The 24,887-nt window shown below is 43.3% G+C and overlaps 1 protein-coding gene and 1 long non-coding RNA gene across 3 annotated transcripts in view; one reads left to right on the top strand and one right to left on the bottom strand.

The window, feature by feature from the left end:
- Window positions 1-20,799, top strand: part of TSPAN7 (tetraspanin 7) — an 87,857-nt gene extending 67,058 nt beyond the window's left edge. The window contains exons 2-8 of the mRNA XM_042810705.1: window positions 2,711-2,899; window positions 5,078-5,152; window positions 7,143-7,238; window positions 8,404-8,559; window positions 12,845-12,928; window positions 19,415-19,487; window positions 19,748-20,799. Coding sequence (XP_042666639.1) covers window positions 2,711-2,899; window positions 5,078-5,152; window positions 7,143-7,238; window positions 8,404-8,559; window positions 12,845-12,928; window positions 19,415-19,483 — 669 coding nt within the window. The 3' untranslated portion in view covers window positions 19,484-19,487; window positions 19,748-20,799. The remainder of the gene's footprint in view (window positions 1-2,710; window positions 2,900-5,077; window positions 5,153-7,142; window positions 7,239-8,403; window positions 8,560-12,844; window positions 12,929-19,414; window positions 19,488-19,747) is intronic.
- On the bottom strand, window positions 19,145-20,012 carry LOC122156157. Of its 2 annotated transcripts, XR_006167392.1 has the most exons (4): window positions 19,928-20,012; window positions 19,722-19,810; window positions 19,353-19,596; window positions 19,145-19,231 (listed from the first exon to the last, which is right to left on the bottom strand). It is a non-coding gene; the product is annotated as an uncharacterized LOC122156157 (long non-coding RNA). The 2 variants fall into 2 exon arrangements; XR_006167391.1 differs by having other exon boundaries at window positions 19,722-19,986.
- Window positions 20,800-24,887: the final 4,088 nt, after the last annotated feature.

The raw sequence follows: 24,887 nt of genomic DNA, 5'->3' as shown, positions 1-24,887 counted from the left end.
TTGTTTGTTTCCTTTCCAGTGCTTGTTTGAATGTGCCACTCCAATCGCTGGTCTGGGGCTCTGCAGTTTCTTCTGTGCCTGCTATAGAGCTCGGGTCTGGTTGTGCTTTGAGACAACATGGCTTTGTATTAGCAGGGACACCGAGCCTTTCCAGGACAAATCTTAATTCCTAGTAAGGAAGGCCAGATTTTGCTGCTGCTCTCCTGCCCTATCTGTGCCAGCTTTTGCAGATGCTTATTTGTAATGTAGCTGTGGACTGTGATCCGTGGCTCAGGCAGACTCTAAAAGGCTTTTAGCAACTCTCCTGTGTCTGCTAGGAGAGCTGAAGTATCTCCAGGGGATGACATGATAATCATACGCATGTATGTGCTGCCATTTATCTTGGTGATTTGCTGATGTCTTTTCAAAGAAAGAAATACGTACATGCACAAACATACTTGAGAAAGGCTCAGTATTCCAAATGAAAACAACATTTTTCCCCAATGAAATCCAATGTTTTCTAGCATATATTTCTATAGAAGGCCTGATTTCATAATGAGCAGAGCCTTGGAAAGAGTAAGGATAGCTCTGAGGACCCTCAACATTCTGAGATCTAGTGTCTAAAATCTAACAGAGCATTCCAAGGTGTAATGTTTTTTTTCTTGAAGAGCAGAGAAGTCTGAAATCTGAATAGCCATTCACCACTGGTGTTTCAGATTTGCTGAGGATAGGTGGCCCTTGGTAGCTTTCAAGTGACAGAAGGAAGCTGCCATCTTTCACCTGGATTTCAAAATGCTTCAGATACCATAACTGCTCAAGATCCTCATGAAGCAGATGGCGTTACCTGTTTCACTGTGCTTTGATGGAAGCACATTCAACCTTATGCCTCTTCCATTGAAAAGTGTGAATGGAAGGAAAGGGAGTGGAGAATATGAGGGAAATGAGGGAGAGGCTGTGCATTGCAGGAGGTACTTTAAGTTTACTTTCAGACCTTTCGTTGTGAATCTCCCCACTGCCTTTAAAGAAAGCAGACCTGAAAACCAAAGAGGCAGCCGGTACATAGGTTATGTGATGGATTCTTCCCCAAGTCTTTCCATGTCATAAACTGGAGAGGAACCCTTGAGATACAGGGAAACCAGACTCTTAAAATGCACAGTAAAGGGTTATAATTGTTTCAAATAGTGGAGCATAAATGTTTTTTATTGTAAGACCAGAGTTCTCTTTGCAGTGTGAAGCCGCTTGTTTGTTTTGGCAGCAAAGGCCACTTTTACTGCTCCCTAGGGGTTGTGGTAAAACTTTCAGCAGCTCAGCTCAGGCACAGAAACCAGCCCTTTGTCCAACCAGAGGCAAGAAACCAAGTTTTGCTCTTTGGATTTCAGAATCCCTTGCAGCTCGCTTCCTGGCTGAGTAAGGACTGAGAGCTTTTCATGATGCTGCACTGAGGGATGAACAGGAGTTGGATCTACTCTTACTCTCCTGTAGGCAAGAGAGCCGAAGTCTTTGCTAGTCTAGAGGTGTGGCAGAAATACCAGCACCTGCTTTGGCAGGTCAGGGGCTAAGGGATGTTTAGGGAAACAGCAGGAATTGGTGGGTTTCTCCAGCAGTGCTGCACCCTGCTGTGCTCTGGGCAGGGAGCCAGACAGGGACATTTCTTTTCCTATAACTCAGAGGTGAGGTGGGGAGGAATACAAGGAGATAAAAAGAGTTAAAATTACCAGATGAGATTATTTTCTCTGTGTTATAAAAAGAAGGGTATATTAATTTGATTTTCTCTCCCTGCCCTCCAATCCTTTGGTTTCACTTTAAGCTACTCTTTGACCTCAAGGATAGCAGTGGCACTTCCTTCTGCTCTATGCCCCAACTCCCTCCATTATCTCCATCGCTACCACTGTCCAGGGAGCTCCACTGGGGACTGCCTTAATGCTTTTAACTTAATTTAAATATATATATATATATATTCTTGTTAGCAATACATTACCACTGGGTTTCCAGGGTGTGAATATCTAATTTACACCTCAGGTAAGAGGCTGGCTGTTCCCAGGAATCCATACTTAGAGGGGAAGATTCTGCTTCGCTTGAGGTCTCACTTGCTGAGAGGGGGAGTGGGAAAAGCTCAGCTTCCAGAGCCACACACTATAAGGGATGCTGTGTTTCTAGAGCTAGGTGCTTGAGCTTTAACAAGGCCAGGTTGAATGGGGCCCTGGGTAGCCTGATCTAGTGAGTGGCATCCCTGCCTGTGGCTGGGGAGTTAGTATGGGTGAGCTTTGAGGTCCTTTCCAATCCATACCATTCTGTGGTTCTCTGAAAAAGGGCAGGATTTGTAGAAGCAAATTTGGTGGTTGTTCAGTTTTTGTGGCAAAGCTCAAGTATGGGCAGTTGCTGGCTTTGGTAAGATAGATGGATTTGAGCACCTTTCTTGGCATGCTGTAGAACAGAGAGCCTGTTCCTATCCAGAGTGGGACTACCAGCAAGCTCTCTATTCTCCCTTGGCAATCATAAGCCTTGCAGTGATTAGCCCTAGGTGTCTGCCCTCTGTTTGTGGCCTTAATATAACATCTGCAGATACTAGAAATTGTCCATCCCTTTTTCTATCCATCCCTTTGAAGTTAGTAAAAGTCCTGAGGTCTCCTACCAACAGAACAGCACCAGTGAGTCTCTTCAGGATCACTGTGTACTGAATTTGGATGTCTTCACTGATAGCTCCTGACGGCTTTCTCCTCTTGCTTTGCAGATCACAGGCGTTATCCTTCTTGCAGTCGGCGTCTGGGGCAAGCTCACTCTAGGCACGTACATCTCTCTCATTGCGGAGAACTCCACCAATGCCCCCTATGTGCTCATTGGGACGGGTACCACAATCATTGTCTTTGGGCTTTTCGGTTGCTTTGCCACTTGTCGTGGCAGCCCATGGATGCTGAAACTGGTAAGTGTGTTGAAGTGCCAAAGTGCAGAAAAAGGGTTTTGTCAGTACATTATGATTTCTTGCTCCTACCCCAAGCTTCACCAGATGTTAACATGTTTTTTTAGGCACAGAATCTAGATTTTATGGATCTTAATGTTCAACACATGTTTCTTTTGGATAAAGAAGTGAAAAAAAGTACCTGCCAAAGCTAGTTGTTGATTGAGTATGAATGAACTTTGCTACTGCACAGCATACAGGCTCGTGTGTGGCTGAGAGCAAGGGTAAAGTGCCACTGATGAATTACTCCGTGACCAATTCTATGGCCATTCTGTATTTGCGTGAGCCAGACAGGTGTATTTACAGTCTTAAAAATGTTCACAGCACCATAAATGTGAAATGCATTTGAAATATAGATTAAGGGGGTCTTTTTAATACTCTGGTGTGAAATCTACAGGAAAACATTTGATACTTTCTAAATGCATGCCAGCCTTGCTTTTTTTTCCTAACATTCACTCGAATAAAGTATGTCAACCCCAGAAAACAAAGCTCTGTACTGTATGTTTTTCCAAAAAGCACTGTGGAACGGAGCTACTCAAACCAGAGGTACAGCAGTCATCGCTCAGTCCAGTTTAACCTCTCTCATTATGTTTCTCTGAGTTTTCCAGTTCACTTTAAAATGCAAAGTTACTAGTAGTTAAACAAATCTGTATCACGGACTGTGTATTTTAGGAATATTCAGGAGCAAAATCTTACATATGTACATATGTAGTCATTTGTTGGGTAGAAATACCACTTGTGAAACACTGACATGATAGAAAAGCGCTTGACAGTAAACTCATCTGCTGCCAAAGTATTTTGAGGCCAATTTTCTAAGAAGATGAGCTGATTCTCCCCTTAAAAAGGACATTGTAAAGGGAGTTAATTTGCTAAGGTGGTGGCACAGTGGGGCATAAGCATGAGCTGCAGACTGACAGCGGGTATGTGCACCTATACCTGATGCTGTTGAAGGTGCACTACTGTTTCTGGCTGGTGATGTGTTGTCAGGGTGTGTGTATAGGCTTGTCAGTTATTGCAGTCCAGATGTGAAAGAAATAAAGAGTGAAAGGAGATAAAAGTCCATAGGAAATCAGGCTCTGCTGGTTGCTCCATAAGTCATGTAACTTGTTTAAAGGTATGTCCTCTAACTTAGCGTGGCATGGTGCTGTTCCAGGCAGATCATTCTATTTTCATTGTGCACATGAGAAATACTTCAAAACATTATTTCTTTGCCTGAAAACAGACAGTGATGTGACAGCAGCATTACTTGTGGAGAGTGATTTTTCCTGTTCTGTCTCTACTTTGGTCGTCCCTTCTCCAGCAACCTTCAATTAAAATTAAATTTCCTTCTTTCCATCAAATCCTTTTAGTACTGAATTTAATTTGTTTCCTTTTTAGAGTAACTGTTGAGTATTTAGAACATGTTGCAAAAAGTCATTTTCCCACAAGAAGATTAAGACCCAACTTCACGTTTTACCACCTCACTTTGCATTTATTTCTTAGCTTTTTTTTGAATATTTTTGGCCTGCATGTATTTTTCATAGTTTGTGAGAGGAGCTATACTGAAAGCTACTGTTCTCAAGGTTTATTTAGCTCTGAATCCAAATGCTGCTCAAATTCAAACATGGGCTTTGGCTCAGCAAAATGTTAGGGGCATCTGTCTGGTATTCCCATGAGAATGTTTCCAGTGAAGTCAGTCAGTTCATTCTTTTGAGAAACTTCAGGAGTCAGGCTAGAAATCCCAATCTAGCAGCAAGAGATGGATAAACGTGAGCCAGAACATCTGGAGAAGCTTATTTACTTTATCAGAGGGCCATACAAATAAAAAGGGACTGTTTGTATTCTCTACTGCAAGATCAAAACCCTAGTGACTTGTGATCCATCTCTGGAATGTGTGTTTTAATTTATATGAAAACGCTAAGAAATACGGGAACAGAAAGGTCAGAAGAGCTAGTAATTGGAAAGTGCATGTAATTTGTGAGTTGCATAAATACATGCTACATATTCATGCAGTAGCCTATGAATTGCCTTCAAATAAACTTTGTTAACATCTTTAAATGGTATCAAGAGCAGAAATTGTAGATTAAACTCTGTGATGAACAGTATTTGTGCTGAAAGAAAAGCCTGTCACACTGTGACTTCTCATGCCTCCTTTCTTTTCAGTACGCCATGTTCTTGTCCCTGGTGTTCCTGGCTGAGCTAGTGGCTGGCATTTCAGGGTTTGTGTTTCGCCACGAGGTAGGTGGAAATGTGCTGAGGTTGCATGTGGCAGTGCCTCCCTGGGCACGAGCTGCTGAGAAGTGCTCTGGAGCATGGACAATTTGTAGGTGGCTGAGTTCAGCAGCTCCGTATGCATCTCCAGGGATGTGGCTGATGTTCAACAATAACGTGTACAGCTCTTAAAAATGATGCGATTCCAAATGAAGGGATTTAGCCAGAGCTCTCAGCCTCAGCTGTGTGGTATTTACTCTGGAGCTATCGGTTTTTGTGTGTCCATCACATAAGATCTTCTTTACTCTTTTGCGTATGCTGAAAACTGCAAAACAGATTAAATACTTTTCTTAAACACAGCTTCTTCAGCCAGGCAAGCACTTGTTTATATAAGGCACAGAGTACTTTTGCATCAGAGCATGTTTGATGTTTCATAAATCTTTTTTTTTTTTTTTTTAGGGAGGAGGTGGAATAGGGTAGTATTTCTATACTGGGGATAGGGAGAGATTAGAAGTAGCATGAGATAGGAAACTGGGACAGGAAGAAGCTTTAAAAAACCATGATTTGTAGTAGCACTTCTGCTTCATCCACTGTAATCAGGTCTATCTCTGGTTTTAAGTCCATGAATCTATATGCAATTAATGCTGAACCAGAACAAAACTCCAGAGACCTTCGTAGTCTCCTTTCTTTGTTATTAGTTTTTTTAGTCTCCTCTTTTGACATGAGAATTTCCTTAGTATGGATTCTTCTGGTTCCTTACAAGTGGTGAGTGGCTTTTAATTTGATCTTGAAAGTCCTGTCCATCTGCTCAAGGTTGCCATTTTATCTGGCCTTGGCAGCCTTGGTGTGTGTGACACTGCTGCTCCTCCTTGGCAGAAGCAGTTTCTTGTGAAGGTCACCACAGCGTGGGTTGACCAAATCATCTCCTACCTGTCCCCTTTACCGCCCCGCTGGAAGCACCTTTTGCAGTGATGTACCTGACTTTTGCCCTGAGGGATCTCAATTTCACCATGTGTGCTAGAGATGTGCTCCAGGTACTTGGTGCCCTCCTAGTTCCTTAGGATGTGCTAAGTAAGAATGATGGCTTTGTATCTTGTTCTGTCCGGGGGCGGTAGACTGTGACCTGTAACCCCCCTACATGGGCCATGTCCTGGGACTGTGGCATCATAGTCACTGCTACATGCTGTGTCAAGAAACTCCAGCTCTCATCACATAGCCCTGAGCAAAGAGATTCACACAACCTCTTTAAAAATCAGTGCTGAAGCAAAGCATTTGGGGAAAAAAGCAACAAAAGATATCCTTCTTATAGGTGAAGTCCTTTTATCACCCCCTTTTAGGCACCTGGCAGGCTTGACTTCCCAGGTGTCTGCAGCCGATGGTGGTACATCCACCTGCTTCCTCTCCACATCTTCCTAGTGTTTCATAAGGGACTTCCCTATTTAACCACTAACAGTTCTTGTCTGCTTTCAGTGGTCACATTTTTGCACGTTCCTTGGTTGCTGGTTAGCTTGAAAAGGAAAGAAAATCCTTGAAACCAATGATTTTCTCTTGATCTGGGGGAAAAAAAAAAGATTAAAACCTTAGCTGGGTAGTATGCCAAGGATCTGTGATCCTGAAGCATCTGCTTTGAACTGTGATTTGTGGAGCCATCCTTTTGCTGTCCGCTTTTGCTTCTGGAGAGCCGTGGTTCAACTGAACCAGTACATACAAGCCCCAAACATCCCCAAAACTTTTTTACATTAACACCCAAACCGTCAGTATTCTGTTTTTAAAATTAAAGCAGTTTGCTGGGGTAGTGTTCCTTGAATATACCCCAATTGGAAAATACCATCAGTAGACTCCTGGCAGTAAAGAGGGACCTCCGCCATCTCTGAAAGCATTCTTTAAAAAGAGTTTGAAGGGCTACCTCAGTTTGCCTTTTTAGGTTTAAAAATGTGTTTGTTTCCTGCAATTAGTGCTCAGATGTTACGCCTTTCATTTTTCACTGGTGGTGGCTTTTTCTTCCTCACCTTCTTAGATCAAGGATACCTTCCTTAGGACATACACTGAAGCAATCCAGAATTACAACAAGAATGATGAGCGGAGCCATGCAGTGGATAATGTACAAGAAAGTGTAAGTCTGAAATTGGATATTAAAAATGAATAAAGAGAGACAAAGCATACTTTCACATTCAATCACTGAACATGAAGTGCCAACGTCTCAATCTGCGAGCTGTATTTTGCAAGCAAAATTCAGCCTTTAAGGTTTGGTCTTGCTTCGCATTTCTGACTGTAGCCCTGCCTGTTTGCATGTCTGGTTTTTTACTATATAAATTAGGCTTGTGTATGCTTGAGATGACATGCTGCTCTGGCAAAGTTAATGGGAACTTTACCGTATGCACCAGTGAAACTAGGTTTTGCCCTGAGCGTCTACCAGTTGTAGAATAGTTGCCTCACAAAGCATGCCCTATTTTGTTTAGGAGGTTTGCTGGATGCCGTGCCTAAGGCATCAGGAAATACTAAATGTCAATATTTCAAAAACAATATTGCAACAGCACCATACTGGTGTACTCTTAATGCTGTTGTTTTGTCAAATTGATTGCAGTTACTTCTAATCTTGTGCCTGGCTGATGTTAGAAAACACATACCAGTGGGATGGAAACTTTTTACAATTGATTCAGATAAACTGATGTGAGCCCAAATTAGAGAGTGGCAAAAATCGAAATAAAAAGTATTGCATCCAACATGCTTGTACAAGATTGCTAAATTTTAATGAGCTCAGTACAAACTGCCCAATAAAGATGAGACCTGTACTGTTTGACCCCAGATCCTGAACTACATTTAGGAGACACTGTATTTTTTCTTTAAGAGTGGTGGTCACTGGGCAGCCCTTATTCTTCAGGGAATCTGTCATTAGGATTATAAAACATTGTAGATCTGAGCTGGATCAGATTTTTTTATTATTATCTAGTATCCTGCATCATTCATCAACTGCAGCTGTTTTGTTCACAAAGCACAATGAATGGCTGGCAGAGGAGACCGATGAATTAACAGAAGAAACTGAGTGTATTTTTTCCAAAAAAGAAAGCAGATGTAGCTACTGATAGGCACTTATGGATGGGATGTAGAAAGGGTGTAAGGCTCTGATTATTCTTGTTTAGCAGCACAAATCAAGTAAGTATAAAATTGAGGAAAGTGGGAGATGGTTTTCAAGAAAGTTTGAAGTAAGATTTCGATGTCCAATTTGTCATTGTTTGTTTGTTTGTTTGTTTGTTAAACCTACCTCTTTTTTCCCACAGCTGAGCTGCTGTGGCATTCAGAGCTATACCAACTGGAGCACCAGCCCTTACTTCTTCAAACATGGCATCCCTACAAGCTGTTGCATGAACTCCAGTGACTGCAATACTCAGGATCTGCGCAATATGACCGTGGCTGCCACTAAAGTAAACCAGAAGGTACTAGAAATGTTGTGCCAGTGGAAAATGTTATGAAAGTATCTAGTATGTCAGTGGAGCATACGGCTACTTGTAATGGCATTTCATTTCACGTGGGTGTTGATAAGAATGTGTATTGGGGTGGAGTGATGGTAACGAGGGGCTTTGCCTCACTCTTGCTTTCAAATTCCTTAATCTGACCTTTCTCAAATGTCTGGTTGCAGTGACATTTCTGATAAGAAGGAAATTTGTTCCCCTTCCTTGTAACACTGATTCGAGTACTGCACTGCACACAGAAGCAATGCTGACCACTTCAAGAGTGCATGCAGCACGTGTTTGCCATTAAGAGCAGGGTCTGTCACTGCTTCTCTGCACTCTGCTGCTGAATGCTGTGCTTTTCTGTAGTGAGGTGGAGGGAAGGATAGGTTTTATTCCTGCTTGTGTTCCAGTAGAAATATCAGTCATAGGGCTTAACTATGGGAAAGCAGAACAGGAGTAGGAAATCAGGTTAGGAAAACAGGGAGGAAAGGAATAACTGGGAAATAAAGACACAGGGAAGGGGAGAGTAAAGGGCAAACAATGCAGCACATATAGCAGACGCAGCACTGGAGAGATACAGCTCAAGTTTTACCCTGAAGTACTGCTGCATCATCAATTCTTTCTATGCAAAATTTGCAAGAGGCAACAGACAGTTTATTGATAAAATGAAGTGTTTGTAGCCTATTTACCAAGCTAAGTTGTGGCGTACCTCACTTTGACTTAAGGATTATTTTCTTTGCTATTTTTGTTTTCAGAGCTGAATACACAAAAGAAGAGAAAAAGAAGAAATTAGGGAAAATGGAGAAAATAGACATGCCTTTCTGTTCTCTGTTTCTTTTTCACCTCAGTCACTGTGGATCAAAAAGTTGGAATGGTGGCTGAGCAAGCCTGCAACATCTTTCTTTGAAAAGCAGTCAAGTGGACAACATTTTCTAGCATATATTAACAAAGGGATAGAAGAGGATTATTTCCCAATGACTTTTTCTCTTCTGAACAGTTTATTTTCTGTAATAGTTTAGTGAGAGCCACTTGTTGCAGATGTACTTGGAGCAGTAGCGACATCCATCTGTTATGAAACTCACAGTAGTTGCCAGCAAAGTAATGCTGCTGGATTGCATAAGATATATATATAGAGAGAGAGAATATAAAGGATGATCAAGGCCATTCATTTTCACTTTGTGAACTTGTAGTAACTATCTGTTTTCATCAAAGTGGAAAAGTGGTGAGAGGCAGGATAAAGGTGGATCAGGAAAGCATTCTGGTGTGTATGCATCCTCGGAAGGTGTCCTGTCCTCTAACAGGGGGTCCTGTTTGGGACGGCCATATCCTTTGACCCTTTCCAGGCTGCATAACTATGCAGGTGCCATTTCGTTTTCACTGCCAAGGGTAGTGTTGCACTGAGGACTTTCTGTCCATTTGTGAGTTCTCTTGGCAAAGGCCACCCACAGATTTTGTAAGGAGCAGCTGATGAATGAACTTGTGTTAGTCCAGTGCTAGTGAGTCACTTCTAGCCACGCTTACTCCTCAGCTTGTGTCTTCTGTCTAATGCCCATGTCACCCAATAGAAATGTTGATTCCTCAGTTGGAAAGTCCTGTGACTTCTGAAAAACTGTGTCCAATTTTCTGAGGTAGACATTTGTATTCAGAAGTTGTAAAGATTTCTACTTAGCATCTGTCAGATCTTGGAGTTGTCCTTAATGCTCGAACAAGGTGAGATGTGAAAGGGGCACGAAAAATAAGAAGGAAATTGTGAGAAAAGGTTGTGTGGCCTCCTGGTTTCACTTCAGATAAGAATCAAAAGCCATTCCCTCTGGCACTTTGCTCTGTGTGTTTTGAAGAAAAATGAAAATGCATGTTCTCCTCACTGCAGAAGATCCTTGTTACTGTTCCTATGAAAAAGTATATTTGAAATACAGATTTTTGGTGGATCCTGCAAAATGATCAGTAGGACAAGCTCTGTTCGATGAGCTAATCAAGTTACTAGTAGTTTATGAGAAATAATGAAAAGCTATCCAAGAGGATTAACTAAAGATCAAACTGAAGGACTAGAAGAAAACACTCTCAGATTTTCTTTGCCAACACTGCCACTGACTTGCTTAGTGACTTTGGGTATATCATTTAGTCTGCCAGTTTCTTCATCTAAGGTGGGACTAACACCTAGTTTTAAAAGCTGTAATTAAGATTAACTTATAGTGCTCTTAATCTTCAGAGTTTCTTACCAACAAATCTCAGGAACTATTTCTCTCTAAAATCTTAATAAAGGAAAAGATGGATGTTGTCAAGAATACTTGCTAGATTGTAACTTATGTCCTCTGAATCAGCATCCGGATGCATGCACACAGCTTCACATGCATTTGTACTGCATATGCATCTCTTGAGTGCTTCTTGCACTCTTCCTCACATGCACTGTAAGAACTGAGCAATTAGTTGTACTTATGCAATGCACTTCAGGAAACAGAATATTGTGATTTGGAAAAACAGTCTTCAGATGGGGAAAGTGATGACACCTATCTCTCTTGCATGTGTTTTTAAGGAGATCTTCTGACGCCTTCAAATTACCATTGCTGTTAGGTGTTGCATCTCTCAAAGGTTGTTGAACAGAAGAGATTTCAGGCAAGCTAGGAGAACATGAAAGATCTGGTTGAGAAATCTAATCTTGTTTCATAATATGTAGAACACACACAGAGCTATAGTTGCTTGATATGTTAAATACACAAACTTGAATTTAACATGCTGTACAGTGTTGTAAGACATAATTAATCTGTATGCGTAAACATTTCACAACTGAATAGTGGCTGTGCTGGTCCTTGGTTAGTAGTGGTTATTAGGTTTGCCACTTCATTACTCCCAGGATTAAACAAAATGTCTTCTGATATTACAGAAGAGGTTAGAGAAATGATACCTTTTAGGCCATGAATGGCCTGTCTGCAACAGATGACACTGTCCTTTCCTTCTAGCTGTTATTTCTTTCAGCCGGTATAGAGTTGGATGCTGCTCCATATCTTGCCTGGTCTCTTTGACAGATGAAGGCAAGCAGAATGCCTCACTTGACACCTGAAGCATGTTTGTATTAAACATCTGGAATATTAGGAGATCAGCTTTGTTTACTCATTTTTGACACCTCTGAAATAACAGGGAGAGTTCCTTGAGTGTTTGCAAAAGTAGTGTGTGTGTGGATAGAGGGCAAATGGCAGAGATGCATATCCAGCAGGACTGGAGGCCAAACTGGGAAAGGGAACTCACTTATTTCTGTCATTTCCATCTTCTGATAAAGTGGATAAAGTTCTAACATTAAATGCAATGCCTTGGGACTGACTTTGTGCTGAGAGTGCTGTTGATCTTTTGGGTAATGGTGGCAGAAGGGCTGAGAGATGGCTCTGTATTGTGTGGGCAGGTGGTTTAGCAATGAAAGAAAAAATAGATTCCTTTAGGGACCACAGACTAGGGAAACTAATTTCAAAGTTTTTTGTTTCTTTGTTTGTTTTAAGGAACAGTAGGCAAGTGGAGAAACTCACATAAAGTTAGTGTAATGATGGGGACATCTCAAAATAGCCTGTCCCAGAGAAGGGCAGCTACATGTATGAATTTTCTGGTATGTGCTGTGAACTGAGAGGTATGAGGGAGCAGGTCAGCTGGTGCAGTCAGGGTTTGAGCCGGAGATATAAAATGGGATTTGGGGAGCTGGACAGATTATTGTATGTCCTAGAGCAAACAGACAAGGAAGCTTCATACAAATGTTTGATGACTTCATTAGATGGTTTAGAGTTGGATGCTGCTCCATGTCATGCCCTGGTCTCTCTGACAGATGATGGCAAGTAGAATGCCTCACTTGACACATGAAGCATGCTTGTATTAAACATCTGAAATATTAGGAGATCAACTTTGTTTACTCATCTTTGACACCTATATTGTATTATAATATTACTGTATATTGTTACTGCTATGGTTTCAGATCAAAGCTATATTGATGTTTATTCAATCAATGCAAACTGCAGTTCCTTTAATAAGACCTATAAAAATGAGTGCAGCGTAACATTTAGCTTTTAAAAATATTCCAATGCAGTTTTTTGGTAAAAAGAGCCATTTTTGTCACATCATTTTGTTCCATCATTCATTCAGAAATCCTATTAAATGAAAAGGCGACTTTGTTGGAAACAGCAGCAAAAAATATCATCTAACCCAAGAACATCTGAAATGAGGTGTGTGTGTATGCATGCATGCGTGCCAGGGAAGATCTGTACAAGGAATGATGATATTTGTTTTCCAGGGCTGTTACGATTTGGTGACCAGTTTTATGGAGACAAATATGGGAATTATAGCTGGAGTTGCTTTTGGAATTGCATTCTCACAGGTAAGTGCATGAATGCTTCCTTCCCCCACTTTTTTCCCCCCTCTCTCTCTTTATCCTGACTTCAAGGAAGGAGGGATTATGTAAGGGACTGAACTCAGCATGCTCGTTAGTCCTGAGGTCATCTGTTCATTGATTTTCTTTTTTTCAACTTAAATGAAGTTTCTCCTTGGGAATATCAGTTACGGTAGAGCTAATGACTAGCTCAAGGAAAACAACTTGTCCCTTCACTGGGTCAAATAGAGGTTAACCCAATAAAACATTGGCTTAAATGGAGCATAAACAGCAAAGAAGACAAATAGCTTGTCCATTGTTTGGATAAGCTTCTATCTTCTAAGCACTGTTTTTTAAAGGAGTGAAGAATACAAATAAGGCATTTCAGGCCTCCCCAGCCTGAGGAAGGGGAAAAAGAGCCTGGAAGAGACACTGGGTTTGGTGATTGATTTTTTTTTCCTTGTAGCTGCGAACTCTTGGAACAGAAATCTGCCAAAACCAGGTTATTAAACCAGCTCCTTGCCTGCACCAAAATATATATAAGGCATGTGAAGGATAAGAGGAGAGCTAAAGAAGTTTTTGCTTGTCCCTAGTATCCAAACTGCCTTTTCCTAGCCATGAGTCGGGGAAACTGAAAGGCTAGTCAGAGTCATTTAATCAAGAAGTGGCAGGAAAACACCTACATCTTTCAGCAAGTCCTATGCTCCTTTATGCTCATCGTTTCGTATATGATGGCAAGGACTTGGAGATGGGCAAGATTGAGAGGGGTGGATATACCAGCAGTGAGAAACTGCTTTCAGAACGTTGCAGTAAACTGCGTGACAATGTATGTGATGTCCAAGCCAGGTACTTAGGAGAGGCAGGCTGCCTTCTCTCGTGGATATTATGTGGTATGACTGCAAGTGCCATATTCAGAAATTGTTGTGCAACTTCTACTTGCCTCATTCACACGGCATTAACGATCTGTTTCCTGAGGCAACGCTGGAAGTGTATCTGTTGAATGATTCAGGTTTATCCAGTGCATGAAAAAAATGAACTGCTGCAACACATTATTTGACTTCTTAAAACTCATGAATTCAGTTTGCAAGATGTAAATTTACACTGTGCTGCACTAAAATAAGTGATTTTCCACTGCTGCTACAGGTGATGGGTAAGTGAATTAATGCAGGGGATGTAGTTGCTCTCTTGCCCTTGCTGCCCCGGATGGTCATCCTGCGCTTGGCTGCACGGGGCTTTAGTCAGAGCTCTCTGGGGCTTAATTTGCTCAGCAGTTACTGTGGTTCTTCAGAGTTAGTGTTCCCAAACCCTGTAGAAAAAGACCACCATGTCCTCTTGGGCAACATATGCACAGCTCTAGGTAACCCTGAAAATGCATGGGCTCAGACCTGTTGCTAGCTCTACATTGGGCATATCTGGAAACCTGATTCCTTCTTGCTTTGAAGGCGTAGTGTTAGGTGTGAGAGGCCCCACACTTTGCCTTACATCCTGTTTTGTATGAGTATAAAACTTGGTTTGCCAAGTCCATCTCAAATTCTCCAAAAAAATAGAATAAGTAGAACTTTTTGAGTAATTTTTATGCTGCTGGGGCGAGTTCCTCAATCAGGACTGATGTCATGTGAAACACTTTAATCAGTCTACCATACATAGGATAGACAAATAAACATCTTTTCTTGTCCGAAAGTTGCTTGCAGCTGAGAGAGAGACTGTAGGAAGAGTTGGGCTGGAATTGTTAGTATTCTGGGATGTGTCGAGATGCTTAGTCTGGGTCATCCGTTGTCTGTGAATGTGACATGGGAAGGCAATGCTGCAGCAAGGGCAGGCAACGTATATAGTGCTTGGTCCCCAAAACCAAGGAGGCTTTTGGCCTAAGGGAAGATGAGCCCCAGCGCTGCAGGCAGCACAGCAGGGAGTGCTCTTTGCTGCTGTGTCTCCAAGTGAAACCCGAAGTGTGTCTGGATGTGGTGTTGGCAGGTCGCCCTGCCTAATGGCAATGTGAGCCTTGCTACCAGCTGGGATGTCACTGCCTTCCTTAAACACAAGCTCTGGCACGCTGAGGAGATATCCCAGGGTGGGAAAGGTCTGCTCAAGGTGTTTGTGAATGTGTGAAAAGGAGAAGAGAGGTGCTACAGGGGAGAAAAATGCTCTCCTGGTGTGTGAAGAATAGAAGGCGGACAGTTGTCATTTACTGACTAACCCATTTTGCTGGACCTGATTAGGAATGGTGTTTACAAATTGCTTTCAGGTTAACCCTGGCTGGCAGTGATGCCAGGCAGTGTTCCAGCTGTAGGCGGGGTTTCGCTCTTCCTACTGAGAATAGTTTTAATCTAAATAAAAGAGAAATTAGATCATGTAGCTCTTCTACAGCAAAGCATGCTCCAGGGGCCTTTCCTTGAGATGATTTGTTAGCTGGTGAGGTTGACTAACATGAGGAATGTGCTGATTCTCCAAAACAAGGAAAGCTGATGTAACAGCATTACACATCTTGCAGGCTTGGCATGGATCTCCCAGTCAGAGTCAGAGTTTAAAAAAAATCTGCTGTGTTGCTGACATTGTCTGCATGCTCAGAAGCAGGCACTGCTTCTTGGGTTTGAAATAATAATAATAAAACACCATTTGATTGTTTTCACAATCAGATGCGAAAGCTTACTCCCAGCTGGAATAATTTCAGGTTAGCAGGTGCTCTTCAGAGCAGCAAAATGATTGCTCTGTTCTGCCCAACAGAGAATAAAAGAATGCAAGCAAGATAGATGATGAAGAGCTTTTTCCTAGAGAAAACTACAGTGCAGGGTGAAAGAGAGAGGGTTTGTCACAGGGGTTATGGACTGCGTTTGCTTTAGGGTCACTGAGTAGGAAACTGTCAGTGTGCTGTTGGGGCCACATTCTTCCCTTCTCCACTGAAGGATTGGAATCCAGGTGCTGTCCATATGCTTGAAATCAGACACTGAGTATGTATATACAGCTCCCATCTGTAAACGAGTTCTCATGTGGCTTCAGTCCCTCTGTGCAGTGCAGAACCTGCCTGCCCTCTCACATGTGGGTATCTCTACTGATTGTGGACACAGTTCTGGCACAGGCATCATCCACCTTGTCTAATTCAACTCCTGCCTAATATATGGAAGCTGATACTTTGCTTGGTCCTGGCACAGCCCCAGAGAGCAGTATTGCCCCTTTTGCAAGGGCTGGGGAGCTGGACCTGCATCGGGATCCAATGTGTGACTTGAAATCTGACATAGGACTAAGTCTGCTGCTTCTGAAGACCAACTGCTGTGAATCAAGTGTGGAGATATGACCTGTGCCAAGGATGTATCAGTGCACAGGAGGCTGACTTGGGTATGATGACATGGAAAACATCATGTCTTCTAAAACAGAGGCAGGGACCCTGGTTGCTTGAAACTCTGCAGATTGAGAATATGGCAAGGTAAATCATTGAACTACATACACTATTATTCCTGACGGATAAAAGAAGTCATTTTAGGTTACCCAGTACCCAGTTACCCAGTTGAATTCACCATTACTTCAACGTATGTGTATTTGTAGACTTCAGTGTGGCTCCAGTGAATGAGAAATGGTGAAAATACCGAGAACCAAAATAAAGAAGAAATTCAAATTACACTTCAGTTTCTCTTCAGTATAATGAGATATAAATATGCCCTGCAGGACAACTTTCACTGTTAATTCCTGTGAAAGACAGTCTTTGTGTGTGTGAAAAGAGATAAGATGGCTAGGAAGTTGTTGTGGATAGATTTCAGTGATCACATCTAACGTATGTCTAAGATTAGTCCTGCATACCATGGAGAAATGAAAAATGCATGTACTGCATTGTGCTTCCTAGAATGAACTTTGGCCAATAGGATGGTTGTAAAGAAGATATGCCTGAGGGGTGTTGGTTTTCCATTGCTCTACCCCAAAGAATTTGTCCACGTTTTCAAGTTTCCTATGGCAAGACCAGAGGTATCAGAGTGAACCCTCTGGTTTTCATTTAGTATTTCAGGAGTCAAAGCTAATCTTAGAAGAGAGGGGAGGAAAAAGTGAGAAAGAAGACACACCTTGTAAAATACACACTTTTATGTGTTCAAAGTATTTCTAAGATATTTCTTGCAGCTCTGCCATGTCCTAGCAATAGCTCAGAGTGCCTTATGAAATCAGTGTATGCAATAGCTTGATATGCACACTATTGTTTTGAAATACAGAAGTTGAATATTATGGTACTGTAACCACTTCAGTGCATAAACCAGCATAAATAATCAGGGCCAAGAGTTAAAGAGCAGACCAGAGATCAGAAAGACATTTGTGCATTCATGCGTAACCTGTCACTCATCTTACAAGTCACTTGCTTACACCAAAACATGATCATGAGCTTGCAAGTGCTGTGAATCTTTGCCAGCTACATACTAGAGACTTGCAGCCTTCATGAAAGAGAAGAATCAGTCATTCAGGTTAGCTGGGGGAGGTCTTCTGCAGCAAGCTTTTCAGACTGCAAACATGGGATCGAGTACAACAAAACCACCTCTGGGTCAGTTGCTGGATAATGTTGCGAAGAGTAGGTGTAGGATCTACCAGCAGTTTGGTATTACTGGTTTCCAGCTGAATTTTCTGTCAGTCTGACCACCGTGCCTATCATACTGCTGTCCTTTGGAGGACAGCCAGACCTTCTCTGGCCTTCCCCAAATCTTTTGAGTGTAAATGACACCAAGGTCCGTCACCAAAAGGGACACTCTGTGTCACACTGTGTGCAACAACAACAAATTGTTGGCGTCACTGGTCACAGGCAAGCCTTGAGCACTGTAGCTACCAAGTTTTCTGCAGGAGCATCTGTCTAAAGACATGGAGCAGAAAAGGCAACAACGTGGCTAAAATGTCTTCTTGCTATCAAGTGAGATTTTCAAAGCTGTGGAGGGTTTTTGGCACCCACATCTCTCTCAGCATCTGTGAAAATATAGCCCCCAAAACCTAGTAGCTGAGATTTGCATTGGAGGCTGTTCAGGAAACTGTGACCCAAGACCAGTTGTAACCAAAGCCATATCATCCTTGTTACTTGGTGCCGAAATTGGTGTTTGCGTGTTGGATGGAGCTGGTAGAGATTCAGGCTGATGACTCCATGCCCTTTGGAGGTGCCTAGCATAGTCATGGCGGGATGTGATCTGACACCCACCACTTGTGCCATGCTGCTCCTGGGGCGGTTGTGCTGGCTGGAAATCAGGCAGTCTCTGAAATAGGAGAGAGAGTGGTAGCAGCAAATTTCCAGCTGGTGAAGTTTGGCTTGACCAGAGATATGAGGTCTTAGGGGCATAAAGCAGTTTATCTGGATGGGTGGTACCACAGCTTGGCCTCACTCTGGGCTTATGCCAGCTCAGCTGCGACATGTGTTGAGTCACTCAGCTGTGCAAGACTCCTGCAGCAGAGTCTGCCTTCTTGAGCACAAGCCAGTCCCAAAAAAGCTAGCTGGGAGCTGGAGCAGCTGGGACGCCCCAAGCGTTAGCAAGAGCCACTGCAGCTGGTTGGAGCAAGGTCAAGGAGAGGCTGATACTCCCACAGAGGCAGCCCCCTCGCCTCGCCCTGTGGCTGGTGATGAACTGTGACAATCTGGATATGCTCATGAGTTAATTAATTGACCAGTCCAAATGAGAAAAATGAGGCTGAATTATGTATAGCGCATTAACGCTGTTAGCATATGGAAGAAACGCTAACAAATTGCAATAGGCAAAACGTTAAAATGACTGAGAGTTTATTGAAGGGTGGAGACGAGGGATCTGTTTTCAATAATCTGAGTTATATCCAGGGGAATAATGAAAGGCTTGTTGGTTTTTTTTTTCCTTAATTTCCAGATTTATAGTGTTCATTTATCGAGTGCTGCATCATTTGTAAAGAAAGCATAAATGCCCGGGGGGGTCAGAAACTGAGTGGAGTGGATGAGTGAAATGCAGCCAGGCAGCAGCCCATCAGGTATCCTGCCTGTGCTGGGCTGGCAGTGGCAGCGGGATGGAAAAGTAGCAAAATATGTGCTATCAAACAAAGAGGCTCTGATAATCACAGAATCACAGAATCGTAGGGGTTGGAAGGGACCTCCAGGGATCATGGAGTCCAACCCCCCTGCCAAAGCAGGTTCCCTACAGCAGGTCGCACAGGTAGGCATCCAGGCAGGTCTTGAACATCTCCAGAGAAGGAGACTCCACCACCTCCCTGGGCAGCCTGTTCCAGTGCTCCGTCACCTCACTGTAAAGAAGTTCTTGCGCACATTTGTGCGGAACTTCCTATGCTGCAGTTTCCAGCCATTTCCCCTTGTCCTGTCTCCACTCTCCACTGAAAAGAGCCCTGATCAAGAGGAAGATCCCATGAGGAAGGACAAGAAATTTTAATGCTATTTCTCCGATCAGAGGACAGGGGATAAGTTCTGTTGTGGGCGATAGCACCAGACGGTGAAGTCTCTGCTTACCACAGCCTCTCCTTTGCTCTGCATTCACTCAACATAACTTCTTCCGTTCTTGTTTGAAACAGTTGATTGGGATGCTGCTGGCGTGCTGCCTGTCCCGGTTTATTACTGCTAACCAGTACGAGATGGTGTAACAAGGTGAGCCTTTCCTTCTTCTATTAAAGGTAGTGGACAAGTGACATAACAATCAAGATTTTAGTCTTCCCATGTGATTTCTTGCTTTGTGCTTTTCATTCCAGCGTTCTGTCTGGTTGAAAGGGGGGCAGAGAAGGAGGGGGGAGGGAGGACGTACGATTGACTGTCTTGCCGCTTCAGCTTCCTTCTTGAACAGAGAGTGCACACTAGCTGCTGCCGGCACCCAAACCGACCCACCTCTTGTCTTTTGTCCCTTCATCCAGTCTTTCAGAAGCGTGAAGCCCAGCGCCTGTCCCGAGATCAGGAACTGCAGCGTTCAAGGAAGACTGACACGAATGTTATAGCACACACTGTCTCTCGCACGCACGCACACCCCCACAAGCAAGCACGTGCGCGCGCACACTCGCCCCCCACCCTCCCGACCTGTCCCATGCGTAGTGTACCATCCTGTGAAGCACCGCCGTGCGCCCAGAGCCGACCCCCGGGCCAGGACGGCGCGCTCTTGGTCACGCTGTAGTTGCATTGTAAGTTAACACAGGTAATTCATTAACAGCATCGATCAGGCTGTGCATGTAGTGACTGGAGGGCACGATTAGCCTTTCGCCATGGTTAATAAGTGTTGCACACATTCATATAAACTGGTATATGAACTATGTATTCTTTTGGGTTTATCTTGATTTCTCGGTTTGTTTATGCTTTACTAAGGTTTTCACCCTTTCCCCGCTCCCGTTCCCCACAGACAAAGGAATCGGTAACATAACATAAAGATACTTGAAAACGATGTTAAAATGTTGTGCTTGAAGGGAACCGTTCCTCCTGGTGTTCTTCGACATCTTTGATTCTTACTCAGTGTTGTATGCCCAGTGCGTATCCCAGTAGGCTTCGTCTAGTGCATTTTGCCTCTGAACCTGATCCTGTGTAATACTGTTATGAAGCTGTGTTGTCGCTTACTGTGAAGGCAGTAATTTTGCTCCCTTTATTTTTATTAGATAGCTATGAACTAATTGAACCGTGCTGTACCGCGGCCTTCGGACTTTTTTCCTCTTCTTTCTTTTTCTTTCTTCTTTTTGCATTGAGGTTGCAGCCACCAAGTACATCGTTGAATCAAATCACAATAGAAACAACAAAAAACTCACAGACACCACCACCAACAAGGCATATGGAATATTTCTGGGGGAAAGCAAAAATTTAAAACCTTTTTGAAAAAACAATAGGACTTTTTTAATAATGCCTCTGTCTAGCATGCCAACGAGAATGCATTGATATTGTGAGTATTTGTGATATATGTATTAATAAATGGAACCATTACAGATTTCTCGCTGCTTCCTTTTTGTTCTTTAGTCATAACAAAACTCTTTTGAGGGGGGAAGTGAAAATGAAACACGAGTGCACAGCTTGGAGTGACATGCCTTTATGCATATTTTAACAACCAACTTGTTTTTGACAGAAAAATGTTATTACCCTGGGAAAAAAAAAAAAAAAAAAAAAAAAGGAAAAAAAAAAAAAGAGAAGAGCTGGAATTGTTTCAAAGCTCCGAGAAAAGCCTTCCACAGCTGGTTTCACCATGTGACAAATACATTCCCTCTGCTTTGCAAATTCTCTTCTTGTGACTGATACAATCTGCAGCGTTTAATTATCCCGTCCTTTGCACCACGTTTCTCTTTGATTTTGGTGAGCGTGTGGGTGGGGGAAAAGGGACGGCAGGGAGGGGGGGATCACAGCCATCTCTGCTGCATTCGTGGAAGAGCCTTTATCTCTTTCTCATCGGATGCGCAAAGGCTGAGTACATCTGTGTGAGAGGAGCACTGCGTGTTGGGGAGCCTGCAGTGTGCTCTGTTGCAGGAGCCTCTGGTGGCTGGGGATGCCCTGACTTCCAGTCCTTTGTGCCTGAGCTGTTCCCTCACCACCATGCAGGTATAGGAGGCAGAGAATGTCATGGTACGTATCCTGCAGAAATGCGCTTCCCTGCCTCAAACAGACGCACTGACGTGCCTGATGTGAAAGCTGTGGGCTCACCCAGAGCTGAAGAGGAGCTGAACTTTCAAGATCTGAACAGCTTGGGCTGAGAGCTGTTGCACACCAAATCCTGCTTATCTCATAGAAGCATTTCTATTCCTTTTCTCCTACAAACCAAATAACTCCCTTCAATCAAATGAAGCGCTCACAAATGCAATTTTTCCATCTCCCTTCTCTCTCCCCATCTTTCCCAGCAATCAAGCTGTCCTTGAGATTCAAATCTAACTCAAAACATTGACTGCATGGGGTAGAGTGGAGACCGAGCTTTTGTTCTGCTCTCTCGTTAGCCCTTGCTTGTTGTTGCTTGATTTATTTGCCTTGCATTTGTTTTCTCGCACAAACACTAAGCACTGTCAATTGGCACTGAAGTCACTTATGAGCCCTGTGGATTCAGGCTTAGCGCTTGCACCTGCAGTCCATGCCCTCAGATGAAAAAACACTAGTGGCTTGAGCAATTGCTTGGGCCATAGGATGCTAGAGCAATGCCTCTTACTGCATTTGTCCACACTGGGAAGATCTCACCCATGAGCTACCCATGTTTTTCTCCCCTGTTAACCTCCAGGTAGGTGTCCCCCAGGAATAACAACCAGGAGCAGGTCCCAGCATCACTACCAATCCTGGTGTCAGTGAGGATCACACATTCTTCTGAAAATACACACACACACAGAGCCAGGTGCTAGAGCCAAATTACTTCTCCCCTGAGAGCACAACACGGCACTGGCAGGGATGAAGCAGTAGCAGAGAAAGTTACCAGTGTGAGCTGAAAAGGTTTGTATCAATGAGCATCACTGTGAAGGAACCCCGTGTCACAGGACCTGGGCCTGATCAGGCTGCCCAGGGCCCCATCCAACCTGGCCTTGAGCACCAGGGATGGGGCACCACGACTTCTCTGGACAGCTGTGCCAGCGCCTCACCGCCGCTGGGGAAAAAAATTCTGCCCAAAGTCTGACCTAAGTCTCCCCTCTTTTAGTTTAAAGACATTTAGCCTTGTCCTATCACCATCTGCCTGGATAAAAAGTCAGTGATGACAAGCAAATTGATTTACTAACAACACTCCTGATCTGGGTTTATCATAGAATCATGGAATCAATAAGATTGGAAAAAGACTATGACCATCTAGTTCAACAGCAGCCCATCACACCATGCCCACTGCCCGTGTCCTCAGTGCCACATCCACATGGTTCTCAAACACCTCCAGGGACGGTGACTCCACCACCTCCCTGGGCAGCCTGTGCCACTGCCTCCCTGCTCTTTCTGAGGAGAAATTGTTCCCAATAGGCTGTCTGGCAGGGTAGCAAGCCATGCTTCGTGTGCTCTGTCTGCATGAGAGAAACAGAAAACACAGTACAAGAAATGATTGTTGCCCTGTAGGAGAAATTCTGGAGCGGGAGAAAAAAGCAAAAATGTATCCCTCTATTTTTTCAGTCAAAATGGTTTTAAAAGTGGGAAGCATTTCAACGTGCTGTAGGGACTGCAAGACTGCAAAAAGCCTGTGGTGCACATGCAGTGACGTTCATGGCCAGCTTAAATCCATGGCATGGCCTGAGGCTTTGTGAGAGCGGTTTGTTCCCATGGGCTTTTTGTGCTTATGTGGGATTTACTTTCATCATTGTGTTTGTAGTTTATTACATATCAAAAGAACCGGTTAATCCTTTTGTTGATTATTCGGTGTCTTCAGGCTGATAGTTATTTGTAATTAAAAGCCAGTAAAAGTTGCCTGGAATTTTCTTCCTCCCAGGATTCACCGTGATGCACGTGTTGCGTGTGTTAGTTCTTCCTCCAGCTACAGAAGCAGGCCCACTGAGCCCATGGGTTACTGTGCATGCCGCTGCTTTTACCTTCCTACAAGTCTCTGGTCCTCAGTGCAGAGGATGGCTTCCCCTCTGCACAGAGAAGAAGCTCAGCCTGCAGTTTGTTTGGATGGCGTAGTTTATCTGCTACAGTATGGAAAAGAAATTAAAAAAAAAATGGCTTTATGAGACCAATTCAATAAAAATGTTATTGGCAATTAGCAAGCTCTTTTTTTTTTAAAAAAAAAAAAAAAAAAAGTAATTAGCTCTCCTGCCCTGAGAATTAATGAATGCTTATCATTAGACCCCAAGGAGCAGTCAACCCACTAATAATCCATTTCAGGTTAATGTTGTTCTAAGCCAGCGTTGTTTGAAAATGCAGGCTGTGGGATGATCACAAACACGAGGCACTCGTACTGCTGGTGAGCACTGGAGCAGGAGGCTTCAAAATGAAAGGCCATTAAGGGTAGGTGTGGCACTGAGGGACGTGGGTTCATGTACAGCATTGGTTGTAGGTGGGCGGTTGGACTAGATGATCTGAGAGGTCTTCTCCAATCTCAACAATCTTAATCTGAATTTTAACAGCTGGTTCTGCTGAACGTCTGTTTCCGTGTGGCCACATCTCTTCTGCTTCACCATTACGTGCAGCAAGATGAAGCTCCCAGGTGAGCAGAATGCAATGAGTGCTCGGCATGCAGTGCTGTACTGCCTGGGGGCGATCGCACAGTATCACAGCACTGCCTTTCTGGATGCGTCAGGGAAATACAGTCATGCATGGAGCACAGGCTGCGTGTAAGGGCTGGAAAAAATGGGCAGAAGATAGAAAGGAGAGTATTTGGAAATGCAGACTCCATTGAGGTCATCTCAGTGAGCACAGAGCCACGTTACGATTGGTTTAGGCAACCTCAGTCTTAGCATTTTGTAGATTGTGGATGCCTAGCTGCAGCTGTAAGCAGTTCTCAGCAAGCATTTGTTTGGATGTAGTTACTTAGTTTTTAAAAAAATTATATAGGGGAAACTTTTTAATTTTTCTTCATCACAGTCACGTTCTGAGGGAGGCCGAAATCCCTACAACAACCCCTCAGTTCTTGCTGGACGGGGTCACTACATGATGGCAGAGCAGCACTTGGCTGTGGAGAAGTGGGGATGAAGGGGGAGGCCGATCCATGTGCTGCACTTTGATTTCAGCATCAAGGGAAAGAAAGCATTCTTCCATTTAACACCAGTAAGTGATTTACCTCTTCTTGAGCTGTTTTTGCTGGAAGGGTTAGGAGAGCTCTAGGGGGAAGTTTTACAAGGGAGAAAAAAAAGACTTTTTTTCTAACTTAAAAGGTTTTTAAAAAGTCAGCCAGCTGGGATTAGTTTTGGAACTTGAGTAACTAATCACTTACCCGCCACATTTACAGTATCTGGGCATAAGGATTACGTGTTGGGGTTCGGTAATAGCATATTTAAATTAACGCATTTGCAGTTATTGCTTTGGGAGAGTTGCCCTGTCTTGCTTGACTTTTGTTTTTTTTTCTATGAACTAAATGGATGAAGATTTGGTAGGATCTTAATACATAGAATTGAGGAAGGCTGAGGTGGGTCTCCCATG

This window comes from Centrocercus urophasianus, unplaced genomic scaffold (genome assembly GCF_019232065.1).
Source record: "Centrocercus urophasianus isolate 14NV4802_14NV808 unplaced genomic scaffold, USGS_Curo_1.0 seq_12, whole genome shotgun sequence".
In the NCBI taxonomy this organism is placed as follows: Eukaryota; Metazoa; Chordata; class Aves; order Galliformes; family Phasianidae; genus Centrocercus; species Centrocercus urophasianus.
This window is presented reverse-complemented; position numbering and strand designations above follow the sequence as displayed.